Raw genomic sequence first — 18,371 nt, forward strand, 5'->3', positions numbered from 1 at the left:
AAAGAACAAGAGCACTGGCAGTGAGACCAGGTAGGAGGCAATGATGGTAGTCTAGGTGGAGAAGCAAGGATGTGAACCAAACGGGGTGTAGGGGTATTGTCAGGGAAAAAAAAGCAAGTTTAATGTTAATGTTTGTTTAAGGTTCTATTTCCAGAATTTAAAAAATTGATTGGGAAAGAACCTGTAATCAAAAATGTTCTACCAACTCCAAAACAAGGTAGAGAGAGACAACTCCCCTTCAGTGTCTAGCATTTTTGCACATCTTTTAAGAAAAGACATTGCTCCCTCTGTCCTGGATATTTATATAGTAAATAGCCTTAGAAGATATAGTGTCTTCCGGAGAGCAAAAGGTAGGTTTGTTTACCGTCCAGTGTAATAAAAATAATGTCAGCCCTGGGGCAAAGGTCAGGAATGCTTATTGCCCATTATAAATGATCTGGTCCCCTAAGCTGGGACTTCCTTTCCTGTAATGTACCCAACTCCGTGTAGACATCACTTGGCTCTCTTTTCAGTATCCTAAGGAAATTGGGGCTAGTTATCTAGCACAAATGCTGACACTGGCTACTGCTACTGCCGTGAGCAATGACATCCTGAATCTTGTCCAAGAGTCTCATGTCTTTAATAATATCTATGAAATTGTGGCAGGCTAACTTCTTAGCTTTGCACAAAGGGTAAAATCTTAAACTCTTCACAATTTTTGACAGTTTTGGCAATGAGGATGGAATACTGACAGAGTTTTTAGAAACAGAATGAAAGACCAGTTAACAGGAATCAATGTAAGTCCGTGGGAATCGTGAGTGAACATGCTGACCAAATGGGATGGTCAACAAAGCAATGAATGGTCCTCCAATTTACTGCCTATTTATTAATAAAGGCTAAATTGAGGATGTAGTTTCAGGTTGAATATCATTTTGCAGGTTCAAAGATGGAAGTCTGAATGATGCCCCAGTTACTGTCAACTTTCCATCAGCCTGACAGTTGGCCTCAGCAGGTCTGCCCTGTGAACAACTGGTACTAAGATTTACCTGGCAGAGGGAGTGGGGAATACAAAGGACTGTTTCTTCAGATAACATTATGCCCAATGTTACACTGGGTGCCAAAGGAGAAAAACTGCAACCACTCTGGTCAGAACCACAAGAATCTTCAGAACTTCGGCTACTTTGCTTAGGAGATGTGGGGATGGGACACATAATGCTTACTAAAAAAGGTGACAACAGCTGACTATCTTATTGCTCAGACCCTCCTACAGCCTATTTTGTCAATGTTCAATCCATTCAAAATAAGTAAAAGAGGGGCACCTGGGTGGCTGTCGGCTGAGTGTCCAATTCCTGATTTCAGCTCAGGTCATGATCTCATGATTGTGGAATTTAGCACCACATCGGGTTCCATGCTCTATGGGATGTCTGCTTGGGATCCTCTCTCTCCCTCTCCCTCTGCCCCTCCCCACCGCATTCTCTCTCTTTCCCTCTCCCTCTCTCAAATAAATAAATCTTAAACAAAACAAAACAAAACAAAAAAGAGTAAAAGACCTCAGCATTTTTTGGCAATGGGTCCTGTCTGCTACAAGAGAGCTTTGCCCATCACCCTCCCCACCCCATCCCAGAAATTTCACTAAGAGAAACTACTACGGGCACTGAATAGTCTGCAGGCTCTTACTGTACTGAACTGGGTTTAAAATGATGATGAAGGTGATTCACTAGAGAATGAGAAACTTGCCCAAGGAAATCTGGATAAATTCTTGCTGTCAGACCTTCTTACCATGGAAAACTCTTCTAATTCTTATACTGAAATCAAGCAAGAATTTAAGAGATATCTTGACAATGGAGCAGCAAATAGCCTACATTAGGTACACTCCTGAACAATGCTGTCAACTGTGCAGCTCTTAGCCCAAGTCATGCAAAGGGCACAAGCTCATCTGCCTGGTCAGAAAGCAATGTGCTTATAGCTGCTGAATGTCAGTATTGATGGCCTTGCCACAGAACATGGGACTTTGGGTGGATCAAAAATACCACAGGTTTATTCGACAGCTCAGCATGCAGCTGGAGCGCTGCTCAAAACTGAAAGGAAATGCACCTTGTTTATGGGTGCAGAGCTGCTCTCTCCCAATCTCCCCACAGCCCAGCCTCAGCTGCTTTGCAGAGAAAGATGACTGGGGATGGAGATGAGTTTTCCTAGTTCCCAAGGGAAATTTAAGATCAAACACACCCAGGTATGCTAGAACACTCAGAAGAGGAGGGACTCAAAATTTTATGGCTTTGTTAAATACAGGAGCCCACATCACCTTCATTTCCCATCATGCAGAGGGAGAGGATACATGCTTTCAGCTACCAATGTTTGGTTGGGATACACAGCAGGGAAAGAGTAACTCATACTTTCAGTTGGTATCTTTGGACCAATTCAATGTATTACTGTTGTGACTGTATAATTTGCTGGTATTTTACATGCCTGTACTATGAATGCTCCTAAGTGCCAGAGGGGATTATGCCTCTGGGAAGAGCCCGTGTAGAAAGAACTGATAGCTTAGCACCCCAAAATCCTCATGACTCCTTTGTGTACAAGTCTCCACGCACAGATGATTTTACTGACTGGAGCCTCTGGCAAGAGGAGCAGCCTCCACCAAGGTGTCCCTTGGTTTCTGGATTCAATGCCTCCCTGACATAGCCACCAGGTGCACTCTTTTCGAAGTTTCCCATTTGAGGATGGGTCAACTCAAACTCAATGACTAATAAGGTGGTAAGAGCCTAACAAGCTTCTCTTATCACATTAAAGTGGTACACTCAAGAATGCAGCCAGCCTGGCCCCTATAGTATTTCAGCTTTAAATAAAAAAGTGGCAGTTATCCCTTTGGGGAAATTTTACCCTCCATTCTACCTAAACCAAAGCTGCTGACTCACTGAGGCCCCTAATTCACAGAGGGTCCCATAAATGCCTCAGCCTGGTTCACTAATGAATGATTCAATTACACTGAAACCCTATGGTGTTCAATGGCCTGCTATGCTGTTCAATTTCAGGGCCAGCTACACAGAGCTGAAAATGGGTGTGGCTGCTTTGCTCTGTGGGCAGAATTCAAGGATGTTCTCATAGATTTGACCAATACTCCTCTTCATAAACCTTGCTATATTTTTACTGACTCTGAGTCTGTTAGTGATGACCTAGCTGTTTGGTCTACCACTTGGAAAACTACAGACTGACATTAAAAACTAGCCATAAACTGTGGGGACATATTGCAGTTGCTGATCAGATCATCTAGGTCATAAATATAGATGCCCTTGGTAAGGGACCATTGTCTACATGGAATGAAGCTGCTGATTGGGCCTGTACTGCCCAGACTGCCATTACTGCTGCAGGATCTATCAACACATTACCATCACAGAAGAGAGACAGAGTAAAGGACTCTTAACTATATTCCTGATACAGAGGCAACCACTACATCCCACACCTGTAATTCCCATAAGACCCATTTACCTCACATGACAGAGGCCACAACTCTTGCTACTGACAGATTGGTTACATCAGATCTTTGACCCCCCCCCTTCAGGCTATTAGTGGTGCCTTACCATTGATGACACCTTCTCAGGTATGATATTGCTAATTCCAGTCCAATCAGCTGACTCCAGCCACACCAGTGTTACCCTTGATGCTAATCTGTGCTATGTTTTTCACTCTCCAAATGATTTGCAAGAATGATATGTTTTTGGGGCGCCTGGGTGGCACAGCGGTTAAGCGTCTGCCTTCGGCTCAGGGCGTGATCCCAGCGTTGTGGGATCAAGCCCCACATCAGGCTCCTCTGCTATGGGCCTGCTTCTTCCTCTCCCACTCCCCCTGCTTGTGTTCCCTCTCTCGCTGGCTGCCTCTATCTCTGTCAAATAAATAAATAAAATCTTAAAAAAAAAAAAAAGAATGATATGTTTTTATTCTGTAAGTCACTAACATGGGCTATTAGTCAAGGTATTTGATGGCTTTCCATACTCCCTACCATCCACAGGCATCTTGTGTTGCTGAATGCTATAACAACCTCCTCAAAAATCAACTCAACAAATGCAAAAACAAGAAACAAACAACTGGATTCAAAAATGGACAAAGGATTTGGTTAGACATTTCTCCAAAGAAGATATACAAATGGCCAATAAATTCATGAAAAGATGCTCAACATCACTAAATCATCAGGGAAATGCAAATCAAAAACCAGAATGAGATGGGGGCACCTGGGTGGCTCAGTCAGGTAAGCCTCTCTTTATTTTGGCTCAGGTCACGATCTCAAAGTTGTGAGACTAAGCCCCATATTGGCCTCCATGCTGGCTCTAGAACCTGTCCCCCCTCAGCCCCTCCTCCTGCTCTTTCTTCTTCTTCTCTCTCTCGCCCCCCTACCACTCTCTTAAAAAAAAAAAAAAAGCCACAATGAGATATCATACCCATCAGGATGGCTACCATCCTCAAAGAACAAACAGAAAATAACAAGTGTTGACAAGGATATGGAGAAAGTGAAACACTTGCGCATTGCTTGTGGGAATGTAGAATAGTACAGGTTCTGTGGAAAACAGCATAGTGGCTCCTCAAAAAATTAAAAATAATCATATGACTCAGCAATTCCACTGCTGGATATATACCCAAAGAATTAAAAACAGGATCTCCAAGGAGATATTTGCACACTTGTGTCCATAGTGGCATTATTCACAAGAGGCAAAAGGCAAAAGTAACCCAAGTGCCTTTGATGGAGGAATAAATAAAAACGTGTGGTATATACATACTATGTATTATATTATTCAGCCTTAAAAAGTTAAGAAATTCTGACACATGCTACAATATGAATGAACCTTTAGGACATTATGCCAAGTGAAATAAGCCAGTCATGAAAGGACAAATGTTACATGATTACATTTATATGAGGTACCTAGAATAGTAAAGTTCATAGAGACAAAGTTGGATTTTGGTTGCTAGAGTCTGGAGGGAGAGGGCAATGGGAGGTATTGTTTAATGGAAACAGATTTTCAATTTTGCAAGATGAAAAGAATTCTGAAAATTGGTTGTACAAACTTTGAATGTACTTAACACTACAGAGCTGAACACTTAAAAATGGTTAAGATGGGGGGGATGCTCGCGCACGCTCTCTCTCCAAAATAAATAAATAAATAAATAAATAAATAAATAAATAAATAAATAAATCTTTTTTAATATAAACTCTTTTTTAAAACAGCAGAAGTTTAGTTAGTACAAATTTTAGCTAAATTCTGATTGACATGGAATTAAGTTTGGGGATTCGTAACTCCACAGAAAATACTGAAATTTCACCGGAGGGTAAAAAAACATGGACCAACACTCACCTTGGTTTGCTCTTAACTCCCTGAACACCCATTTCTGTGTCCTTTGCAAGGTCACCTTACAAATGCAATGCCTCCGCGTTGGGTCCTAGGTTCTCTCCACTTTATAACCTCTCCTTGACAAACTCATCCACATTCAAGTTTAAACTGCCATTCATATACACATAAACTTTATTCTAGATCTCTCCTCTGAGCTGCAGAATTGTACAAAAAAAGTATAACAGGGGCACCTGGGTGGCTCAGCTGGTTGAGAGTACAACTTTTAGTTTGGGCTCAGGTCATGATCTCAGGGTCGTAAGTTCAAGCCTCAAGTCAGGCTCCACGCTCAGCACAGAGTATGCTTGAGATTCTCTTCCTCTGCCCCTCCCCCTGCTCACATGTTGTCACTCTAAAATAAATATGTCTTAAAAAAAAAGTGTAACATTCCCCTCCCCACAGAACTACCCTATAAGCCAGCAATTCCACCTGAGTATTTATCTGAAGAAAATAAAAAAACTAATTCAAAAGTATATATGTACTCCCATTTTCACTGCAGCATTGTTTATAATATCCAAGATATATGGAGGGAAAAAAATCTAAATGTCCAACAATGAATGGATAAAGAAGTTGTGGGATATATGTGTGCATGTGTGTCTATCTTATACACACACACCACCACCACCACCACCACCACCAACAACAACAACAACGGTATACTATACAATGGAGTACTTTTCAGCCATTGAAAAGTATGAAGTATTGTCATTTGCGACAACATGAAGGGAACTTGAGGGTATTATGCTAAGTGAAATAAGACAGAGAAAGACAAATACCATATGATCTCACTTTCACGTGGAATCTAAAAAACAAAAAACAAGCCCACAGGTACAGAGAACAGATCAGTAGTTGCTAGAGGCAGGGGCTAGGCAAAATGGGTTAAGGGAGTCAAAAGGTACAACGGACAATTATAAAATAAGTAAGTCATGGGGATGTAATGTGCAACATGGTGACTATCGTTAATAATACTTTGTTGTATATTTGACGGTTGCTAAGAGTAAATCTTAAAAGTCTTTATCACAAGAAAATAATTTTTGTTAACTATGGGGACAGATGTTAACTAGACTTACTGTGGTGATCGCTTTGCAATATATACAAATACTGAATCATTATGTTGTACAGCTGAAACTAATATGTCAATTTTACCTCAATTTAAAACCATACATATATACAAACCAGAAATGTGTTTCCTTCTGTCTCCAACACCTTTATCTTAGTCAATCTACTGTATCGTCTCTCACCTTGGCTATTGCAAATGCCTTCTAACCGGTCCACTGGCATCCAATCTATTCTCTTTCCAATCTGTTCTTTATGGTGTAACCATGGTGATCTTTACAAAAACAGTAAACTTGAGAAAACAAAATGAAAAACTCTGAAGACATCTCACCTGCTTAAATCCTATTAAAAGAACATCCCACATGGTTCCAAGTCTTCATGGGAAAAACAAATTCAAAATGGCTTGAGTTCTTTCCCTATTTCTCTCAAATATCACGGTATCCACAACTCTCCTTAAAATAATCTTTTTCACCCTCCCTACCTCCCTTACACACTGTAGATATATTCAGGACACTATTTCAAATTTCTTGAAGTTATTTTCTCTGAGTCCACTCCCTCCCCAGTTTCCCAAGTAGGAATCACAGAAGTCCAAATCACAACCCTTTTCTGCAATGCACAACACTCCATATGGCAGGGTGACTGAATACAGCAGGCAGGAGGAGGGGAACAGACTTGGAACATTTGTATAACAACAACATGCATATGCTCACCAAGCCAAAGTTAGCTTTTTCAGGGAGACTAATTCCTTCTCACACTTGAATTTCTTTACTTTCACAGTTTTTTCATCTTTAGATAGCAAAATAAGCAGTTTGATATAAAGAAAATTAGTTTTCAACTATAATATACTGGAGATAAAATTTAAGAGTTACCCTAGTTACCCACGTGATCACCCTGCAGGAATCCCTAGACCAATACACACACATACACACACAAATATGAAATCAGAAAACCTAGGTTTGAACACTGGCTCTTCCACGTACTAGTTGTGATATTTTATACAAGCTTTTTTAGCTCACTAAGATTCCATTTTGCTTATATAAAATGGGGATGGGATAACAGAATATTGCTTGATACAAAAAAGTACTAAAAAAAAAAATTAACCAAATCTGAATCTTATTTATCAAACTATCCACTCTACAACCCTGAAGTTAAGGCAAAGTATGTCTAAAATATTACTTTAAAATTAATATATTAAACTTATATTAATTTAATTAATAATTAAAAATTATTTAAGTGAATATCACATTCTGTATTAGAGATATAATGAATGTTGAACCTGGAGTGAACTAATTGCTAAGTGAACTAAGCCAAACACAGAAAGAAAAAAAAACTGCATCATCTCACTTACATGTAGAACCTAAAAAAAGTCAAACACAGAAGGAGATGGGGTGGGGAGGTAGAGGAAATAAAGAACCTAAAAAGCTGAATGTACAAAAAGCAGAGCAGAAAATGATTACCAGACTCTGGTAGTGGGGGAAATGGGAAGATATTGGTCAAAGGCTACAAAGTTGCAGCTATATAGAATGAGTAAGCCTAAAGATCTAATGTACAGCATGATGACTATAGTTAATAACAGTACTGAATACTGGAAATTTACAAAGAGTAAATTTCAGGTGCTCTCATCACACACACCCAATAGGTAACTCTGTGAGAAGAAGATAGTTAATTAGCTTGACTATAGTAACCATTTCACTATGTATACGTACATCAAATCATGTTGTACACCTTAAATATACACAATTTTTATTTTAAAAGATAAAATAAAAAAAGAAAGATGATGAATGTGAATTATGTTCAAATCTCCAGTTTTGCCAGTAGCAATAGTAGGATTTTAGAGGACTCCTCAGAGCCAGTCTAATGAGCATTACAATTCTGGAAGCTCGAAACTCAATGATCCCAAGGTAAACAAGCCCTAAAGACTAAAACTGACTTGAAAGAAGAAAGCAGATATTACAGATGTGGCTATCAGCAGGACAAACTAGAGAAAAGCTAAAAACCCAAAGACAAGTTCTGATAAATGAAGATCATGTTTGATGATTCAGTACCTAAAGAAGTAATAAAGTCAAAACAGAATGTACATGGAGATAAATTTGGAAGTAAAAGATAGAATGAACATGTTCAGAAGATCTACTTTTAAGGGAAGAGTACATTCCTGAAGACCTTATGCATAATTCAAAGCTTAAAAAATCAAAGAACTAAGTATAACATAAGGCAATGTTTCTGCTTACTGCCTAAACGTCAAATGACGATAAAACAGTTTAACAATTTCCTTGTCCAGTTTTGAAACTATGCAATGGCTCGTAAAATTTTTTATTTTTTTTAAGATTTTATTTATTTATCTGAGAGAGAGAGAGCACAAGCAGGGGAAGTGGCAGATGGAGAACAGGGAGCCTGATGCAGGGCTTGATCCCTGAACTCTGGGATCATGACCTGAGCCGAAGGCAGACCCTCAACCACCTGAGCCACCCAGGAGCCCCTGTAAAACTTTTTAATTTGAAGAAAGTCTTCACATTTCAAAAATAATTTTTTCAATTTTATTAATATTTTATTTTGCGTTTTCGGTACACAAAATGAAACTGTACAACAATGGCCAGGAACAAAGACACAGTTACAACAGTTGAATACAAAGCAAATGAGGCCTCTGAATTTGGGTAATGTAAGAGGTATAATCTAGAGCTAAGCTAACACAAATAGAAAACTCTTGACAGACTCAATACAAATACAAATAATATCGAGAGTTGTGAGAGAAACATGACAATGTGGAACATAAGATAATCAACAGAAATGATCAGAACATCCTGAATAAAACCATAACAAACTCTCTCCCCAACCAGTTATAATTAAGGGAAGAAATAAAGAAACAGTGAAACGGAAGTTTGAAAAATTAACCTGAAAAAAAAAAAATTATGTGGCCTTCTAAGCCAAGTATAATACACACCCACTTACAATCAGACATCTCTCTCATTCCCCCACTCCCATCCAGTGGAGTACTGATGCCAAATCTTCCAAACTGATCTACAACTTCAATGCCTCCCAATAAAAACCCCAACAGGTCTTTCATAGTTTCAAAATATATACAGAAGAGCAAAGCTAAAGAATGACCAAGGTAAGGTTTAAAAAAAATTAGAAAGGGGGAAACAGGACTTGCCCATTGAGATTTATTATAAAGCCATAGTGAGTAAGACTATGGACAAATTCAACAGAAGAGAGAACTCAGAAAAAAGCTCACACTTAACAAGGAAACTTGGTATCTTACAGTGATGACACAGTAGGAAAGAATACATTATTCAAATGGAGCAACTAGTTTCCATATAGAAAGAAACACTAAAAATGGATCCCTACTTCACACTATAGGGAAAAAATCAAGTCCAGATCCATTAAATGTAAATGCAAATAAGTAGCATATTTATATTTGAAATATTATGCATTAACATGAATGAATAACTATGAATGAACTATACATGAAGTACAGATAAATCTTAGAAACATAATGCTTAACTTAAAAAAAGCAAGCAATGCTAGACTGCATACAGCATGTACCTATTTTTACTAAACCCAAATATTAACAAAATTAAACAATTGTTTAGGAATACATATTTATGTGATACACTTTTTTGAAGGGCAAGGACACTGGGAGTATGGATTGAAACACACAGGCAGAAGAAACAGAACTGATCATTTTCTAGTTAACTTTGGTGGTGGAGTCACAGATGTTTGTTTTATTATTACAAATGTAACATGCACTACATCTATTCCCCTGAATGTATTAAATATAATTTTTCAAAAGTCTTTAATCACACACAAAGTCCTAAATAGAGCAGAGAGAAAAAAAAATGATTAAAATTCTTCAAGCAGTATCAAGGAACTCCATAAAAGAAACCTCATTTTAGCCAGCCATATTTGGCAGACCAAAAAGTAGAAAGGAGGATGGAAGGCAGAGGAAAATCCAAGTGGGGGGAACAGCATAAGCAAAGGCAAAGAGACACGAAAATACAATACCTGCTTAGACGTATGAGAAAATTTTTAACAGCATAAATAAAAATAAGTTAAACTCTGCTCTGATTAAAAGTTATTAAAGGAATACTAAAGAAATTAGAAAATGAAATTTGGTAATTTCTTTTTAAAGGGTCAAACAGGCCCTTTAAAATACAATCAGATCAGGAATTGAACAGGTAAAATAAACTTTGTGGAAAGCAAAGGTTCTAATTAAAATATTCCAAAAGTGATTCCATTTAAAAGGGAAAATATTATTTTTTTAAAACAAATGTTGAAATAAGACAAATTTTGTAAGTACACAAGATTTTTAAATTATATTTTAAGATATGATTATTTTAAACTATTATATCGAAATAAGTTGTTTTAATTATGTTCTCTTTCCTTTCCCTTACCAAGTTGAGGGGGAGGAGAGAAGGGGCAAAAAAACATGCTCTTTTATAGATCCTCCAAAAAAAAAAATCCTAGTTATCAAAAGACAGAAAGCTAGAGCAGAAAAGCAAAACTACTCAACATTTCACATATTTTCTACAATATCATGTTGGAAGCCCTACTATCCTCACAACTGCCACTGCCAATACAGGGAGGGCATTATAGGTTTCAAGCAAAGAAACTTGTATTTAAGTAAAAGCACAATAAATGTTTGCTGAAAGAATAACTACAGAATGAAAATTGAAACACTTCTGCCCTGAATAGAAAAGGGAGAGGAGTATAAAAGGGATAGAAAAAGTGTAAAAGAGTCCTGAGACAAGCCACACAGAGAAAGCCTTCAGCCAAGAAAGAGACAATCTTTGTTTGTTACTGCTTATTTGGACCAGACTCTGGAAATGGCCCTATGCCCAAAATCCTGTGTTACGGAGCTTTGTTCAATAAGCTTGAAACAAGGTCCCAATAAACTGCAAAGTTAACTTGATTCAGAATGACCTATATATACACACTATAAAATAGACCTATTTAGAAAAGATGAGCTGCAAAATAAGACTCTGGTGGAAAAAACATAATCTAAAACACTTGGATCAGAATTATTCTGAAATATTTTATCCTGGGAAAAACTGGATTTGTCACTAACACTTTGGCCCATATCCAATTTTTTAGTACCACCCAAATGACATTTTTCTGTCTCCTCTTCTGCTTAAGAATATAAGACACAATGTAGAATACTACACACGGTAATTATACATCTACCTCAAAAAAAGAATTTTTTGTGCTTAATTCAGGGATGACCGTTTTTTATCCAAATTAGGATTTAAAGCAAATATGAACTTTTAAGAGAACATCAGATCACAGTTTATCTTCCAAATACCAGGTCATGAATTTGTATTTATTCCTCAACTTAGTACTCCTTACTAAGAACATTTTTTTTTTTTTTACTATTTCGTGAGTGCCCCTCCCTTAAAAAGATAATATATGTATTTCACATTCTGTAGAAATGTCACACATTATAGTCTAATGATTAAGAGCACAAGCTCAAGAACCCGACTGTGTCAATTTAAGAGTAGACTCTACATTTACTAGCTGTGTGACCTAGGGCAAGTGACTTAACCTCTCCATGCCCTCAGTTTCTTACTGTACAAATGAGATACAAAAAACAAATTTACCAATCTCACACCATTATTGTGAAGATTAAATGAGTTATTATATATAAAGGCTTTTCAGCAGTGTCTGGCATGCAGAAAGAACTAAATAAATGTTAGCTTTTATTGTTATTATTCTGTTCCCCAATCCATATCCAAGCATTTAACTGAGTTTACTAAATGTTAAACCAGTTAAAGCTTAAAGCCAATAACAAATAACAACTCTTGGGGCACCTGGGTGGCTCAGTTGATTAAGCGTCTGCCTTCGGTTCATTTCATGATCCCAGGGTCCTGGGATCAAGCCCTGCACTGGGCTTCCTGCTCAGCGGGCAGCCTGTTTCTCTCTCTCCCCCTGCCACCCCCCCAGCCCGCTTGCGCTCTCTCACTCTCTGTCAAATAAATAAACTCTTTAAAAAAAAAAAATACAACTCTTATAATCAATCTTAGAAATTAAAAATTGTTACTTAGCTCATTTAAGATGCCCAGCCACATTAAACATATAAGGAGTGCAAATCAGTATTATCAGAAAAAAAGAATCAAATCCAACACTTTGAAAAGATTTGAATTATACTCAATAGTAGCCCTTTCTGAGCCTACTCACTTCTTTCATATTCATCATAAAAGTTGATTTGTGGTACTATAATTCTTCTTACAAGTAACAACCACATTTGGGGATATTTACAGAGAAAAGATATTTAAAGGTACAAACCGCTACTTCAGATTAAATTTAGAGAACTGATTATACCTTAATAGCTCTCCCTTCTGAGACTGCCACCAAAATGTATACCAAAAAATTAATTTATATATAATAATTAATGCATAAATATTCTGCATAAGTAATATAGAATATATATATTAAAATATACTTTTCCTCCCTATAAGGACAAGGGGAAATAAAAGGAGAAAAATCAATGGACAAGAACTGCCAATAAATCTTTGGGTATCAGAAAGCAAATGGAGTCAAGATAACTGATCAGGACAGAAGAAGGGGCACCAGGGCAGCTCGGTCGGCTGGGCATCCAATTCTGGATTTTGGCTCAGGTCATGACCTCAGGGTCATGGAATCAAGCCCTGAGTCCAGCTCTGTGCTGGATGTGGAGGCTGCTTAATATTCCCTCTGCCCCTCCCTGCTCACATGCGCAAGCTCTCTCTCTCTCTCTCTCAAAAAAAAAAGAAGAAGCTAGAACCCAAAATGCCTGTAGACAGCAAGACAATTTATCCTAAAAGAAAAAAATAATAACCTTTGAGAGGCTCAGAATTTGGAAGGTTCTACAGACTACAAAAGTGAGGAACAGAATCAAAACGACAATGAGATACCACTTGACACCCACTAGGATGGCTGTAATAAAAAATATATATATAAAGATAAAACAGGGTTTGTGAGGATGTTGAGAAATTGACACTCTACACACTGCTGGTGAAAATGTAACATGCTTCAACCACTTTGGAAAACAATGGCAGTTCCTTGAACCTTATGATGCCGCAATTCCACTCCTTGGGTATATAACCAATATATGTGAAAACCTATGTCCACACAACACTTGTAAAAAAATGTTCCGGTTTCAGCATTAATCATAATACCCACACAGTGGAAACAATCCAAATGTCCATTAGTTGATAAATGGATAAATAAAATGTGATATATCCACAGAACAGACTATTATTTAGCAATAACATGGAATAAGTACTAATAAATGCTATAAGACTGAACCTTGAAAATATGCTAAGTCAAAGAGGCCATCACAAAGAACCACATGACTCCATTTATAAGAAATATCCAGAATTAGCAAATCTACAGAGATAAAAAGTAGATTACTAGTTGTTTAGGGCTGGGTAGAGAGAGGATACAGGGACTGGGAAGCGGCAGCTAAGGAGTACCGAGGGTTTCTTTTTGGAGTAATTGAGAGCGTTCCAAAATAGTTTGTGCTGATAGATGCATACCACTATGAATGTATCAAAAGCCATTCAACTGCACATTTTAAGGGGGTGAATTACACACTAAGTGAATTATATCTCAACAGAACTGTTTTTAAAAGTGAGGAATGGGGAGTCTGGGTGGCTCAGTTGGTTAAGTATCTGACTTCAGCTCAGGTCATGATCTCCTTGTCCACCTCTCTCTGCCCCTTCCCACACTGGTGTGCGCTCTCTCTTTCTAATAGATAAATAAAATTTAAAATACATGAATAAAGGAAAGAGAGGAACAAAGCTGAAAGCTGAATAACTGAGTGTCTATATACCAAATAGTGGACTTCCCTCCCTTCCACTCACCATGTTCTCAGAATGCCAGCATTCCCTCATGAATGGAACTCTCATGAAAAAAATTAGAAAATTCTCCAAAACAGAAATATAATGGCACAAGAATAGACTTCTATATATTGAAAATCTGGTGTGCCCCTGCTTAAAGCCCAATCACCCATTAAGTGACAATCTATCACATATCAAGTTTCTACTTAAGCATTTGAGTTCCTCATTCTTAAACAGAAACAGCCAAGGATCACTAGATTATTTGAGGCAATATTTCATGAAGGGGAGGCAAAAACCTAAAAAAAGAAAAAAAGAAAGATTGATTTTTCAGAGATCAGAGGAATACTTAAAAACAAGGCTTTATATTATATACAGAAGAATTAAACATCATCCATTAATAAGAAAGAACTTATGAAAAAGAACATGAAAACTCTTAAAAATTAAAAAGAACAGTAAAAACTAAAATAAATAATAGATAGTGGAATTTATAGTTGAGTAAGTCTCCCAAAGAGATTTCCATCTAAATTTTCCACTAAGAAGGAAAATAGCACTAAAATATTAACACAAAATGTCTAATATCTGAATAGAATATCTAGAAAAAAAGAATACAGAGAATATAATAGAAAAGAAATTATTAAATAACAGTGTCTCCCAAAAATATAGTAGCATCTCTCCAAGTGCCAAAAGAATGTACAGATCTTCCTCAACTGACAGTGGAGTTATATCCTATTAAACCTGTAAGTTGAAAATACTGTTAAGTCAAAAGTGCATTTTTTTCAAATAGAAGATCTCATGTATTACTGAACCAAACTACTAGTGCAGAAGCCTATAAACAGGAAAAAAAAATTTTCCCCAATAAAACAGGTCTATTGCTTAGGTAGTAGTGATATATACAGTGATATAATATGAGCAAGTAACATCAAAACAGCATAAATGTGGGGTGCCTGGGTGGCGCAGTCGTTAAGCATCTGCCTTTGGCTCAGGGCGTGATCCCAGAGTTCTGGGATCAAGCCCCACATCAGTCTCCTCCACTAGGAGCCTGCTTCTTCCTCTCCCACTCCCCCTGCTTGTGTTCCCTCTCTCGCTGGCTGGCTATGTCAAATTAATAAATAAAATCTTTAAAAAAAAAAAAAACCAGCATAAATGTGTGCCAACTCATGTGCAATTCCTTATAGACCCAGCTTGGTTCTTTTCCAATGTCTCCTCTTAAAGCTGTACCTGATTTTATTACCAGTTTTCATCCAAATCCACTGGGGAATGGGACAATTCTGCTTTTGTTTCCTGGACAGGAATGACTGGATCCTCAAAGTTTTGTGAGGAGACATGGTGAGGACAGTGAATCGTACATACCACAATGGCGGAGCAAAGCCAGAACTTTATTTAATACACCTAACCTAATGAATATCATAGCTTCACCTAGCCAACTTAAACCTGCTCAGAACACTTAACACTAGCTTACATTTGACACAAAGCCATTTTATAACAAAGTGTTAAATATTTCATGCAGTTTATTGAATACTGTACTGAAAGTAAAAAACAGAATTGCTGCATGGGGGGCACATGGGTGGCGCAGTCGTTAAGCGTCTGCCTTCGGCTCAGGGCGTGATTCTGGCATTCTGGGATCGAGTCCCACATCAGGCTCCTCCGCTAGGAGCCTGCTTCCTCCTCTCCCACTCCCCCTGCTTGTGTTCCCGCTCTCGCTAGCCATCTCTCTCTGTCAAATAAATAAATAAATAAAATCTTTAAAAAAAAAAAAAACACACAGAATTGCTGCATGGATGCATAATGGTGTTAAGTGTATCCGCTGTTCACCCTCCTGATCACGTGGCTGACAGAGCTGAGATGCTGCTGCTCAGCATCACAAAAGAATATTGTACAGCACATTACTAGCCCAGGAAATGATCAAAATTCAAAGTACGGTTTCTACTGAATGGGTATCATTCTTACGCTGTCATAAAGTTAAAAAATCTTAAGTCAACCGTCATAAATAGGGGACCATATGTACTTTTAGAAGACCAGTATTGAGTTATATCCCTATGAAATTTCAAAATACCACAGCTAAAGACAAATATTCCAAAGTTTCCAGCGAGAAAAAGACAAGTTACATACAAAAGATCTAAAATCAGGGGCTCCTGGGTGGCTCAGTTGTTAAGCATCTGCTTTCAGCTCAGGGCGTGATCCCAGTGTCCTGGGATCAAGCCCCGCATCAGGCTCCCTGCTCTGCTGGGAGCCTGCTTCTTCCTCTCCCACTCCCCCTGCTTGTGTTCCCTCTCTTGCTGGCTGTCTCTCTGTCAAATAAATAAATAAAATCTTAAAAAAAAAAAAAAAAGATCTAAAATCAAAGACACGGGGCACCTGGGTGGCTCAGTTGGTTGGTTGAGTGTCCAACTCTTGGTTTCGACTCAGGTCATGATCTTATGGGTCGTGGGATAGAGCCCTGCATCGGGCTCCACACTCAGCCAAGGAGTCTGCTTGAAGATTCTCTCCCTCTGCCCCTCCCCCTGCTCTCTCTTTCTCTCTCAAATAAATAAATATTTAAAAATAAATAAATAAAATAAAATCAGAGACACATCATAAAGTTCAATGACAATACTTGAAGTTAGAAGAAATGGTATATTGCCTTTAAAAGTCTGAGGGAAAAAAATTTTCAGTCTAAAACTAATAGCAGCACAGCATAGTGATAAAGCAGATTGTTGGGGATTTTTTTAAGATTTTATTATTTTAAGTAATCTCTACACGCAACGTGGGGCCAAACCCAATCCCAAGATTAAGAGTCACACACTCCACCAACTGAGCCAGCAGGCAGTGATAAGCAGATTCTAAAACCAGACTGCATGGTTCAAATGCCATTTAACAGCTATCTGATCCTAAATAAGTCACATAACTACTTGTGTATCAGTTTCTTTATCTGTAAGATGGGATTGTTGTGAGGATGAATTAATTGGTAGGTGTTCACATGCATAAAAAGCCAGATACACAGTACTCACTATGTGAGTGCTCCAGAGAGCAAGACTGGGTATGGAAAGGGGTTTAGAACCTGACTTACCATTATAATCCTTTAGGTAATATCTGAATGGCTTTTAACCACATTTCCGTATCACTGAAAAGAAGTAGGAAATTGTGAAATGAAGCTCAATGGTAACAGCTGGGTGCAAAATAATATCTATATACTTTAGCTCAGATGAGACAGAAAATAACATTTTTTATTGAAAGAGAACCACCTGACCAGACAGTCAAGAAGGACGGCAGGATGTGGTGAGACAGATTCTTAGTCTGGATTAAGTAGCAGACTAACCAGGACAGAGTGGGGTCAGATTACAATTTAAAAAGATAGTGTGTTGATAAGAGTAAAACACATGTTCAAACAGATAAAGTGGTTTTAATCAGACTTAATGGATCAGCTTCTTCAATGATGAGACTCATTGAGATTTTTTTTTTTAGTGAAGCTAAATTAAAAGCATTTTAAATTCGAAAATAAAAGTGACAGACTTTACATCTTATTAAAACTCTTTAATACCTTGCTAATATAAAGAATGGCAACTGGGGCAATATGGCAGATTAGATAACCTGAAAACTCTCTACTACTACAAAGTACCTAAACATCCTTGACAGACTGTGACAGCGTCTTTTAAAAATTCATAGCCCAATGCTAAGGAGAGTAAAGAAAATCCTGGAAGAGGAAGAAGGAATGACTAAAACCCAGAGCAGAAACATGAAAGAAGCTACTCTACAGAGACTTGCTAGCTACTAAGAAAGGGGGTAGGACTTTTATGCCAAATGGGAACAAAACATAAGGCCTCAGTTTGCTGAAGGTGGGAAGGCAGAACTCACATGGCAAAGGGGACTCTGCAGATGTGATTAAGTTAAGGATCTTGAGACACAAAGATTATTCAGATTTCTGAGGTGGGCTCCTGTAATCAGAAGGGTCTTTATAAGGGAAAGAAGGAGGCAGGAGAGTTAATGCTTATCAGGGTGACTGTCATGTGAAATGATTCAAATGGCCATTTCTGGCTTGAAGATGGAGGAAGAGGCCACCAGCCAAGAAATGCAAGAGGTCTCTAAAAGCTGAAAAAAGGCAAGAGAACAGATTCTGCCACAGAATGTCCAGAAAGAACACAGTCCAGCCCACATGTCAATTTCGGCCAAGTGA

General features: G+C 38.0%; 2 protein-coding genes across 13 annotated transcripts in view; both read right to left on the bottom strand.

The window, feature by feature from the left end:
• Window positions 1–18,371, bottom strand: part of ABI1 (abl interactor 1) — a 122,186-nt gene that overhangs the window by 28,287 nt on the left and 75,528 nt on the right. The window lies entirely within an intron of this gene.
• Window positions 14,718–16,544, bottom strand: LOC123778144 (putative ribosomal protein eL39-like 5). The gene has a single exon (XM_087857616.1). It carries the CDS (start codon window positions 15,544–15,546, stop codon window positions 15,391–15,393), a length of 156 nt encoding a protein of 51 aa, XP_087713742.1. The 5' UTR covers window positions 15,547–16,544; the 3' UTR covers window positions 14,718–15,390.

Source organism: Ursus americanus, chromosome 31 (genome assembly GCF_024610735.1).
Source record: "Ursus americanus isolate L20-20 chromosome 31, mUrsAme1.1.p, whole genome shotgun sequence".
Lineage (NCBI taxonomy): Eukaryota > Metazoa > Chordata > Mammalia > Carnivora > Ursidae > Ursus > Ursus americanus.

Excerpts from the sequence above, each read along its gene's own strand:
- LOC123778144 (XM_087857616.1), bottom strand. The coding sequence starts at position 15,546 with ATGTCTCCTCACAAAACTTTGAGGATCCAGTCATTCCTGTCCAGGAAA.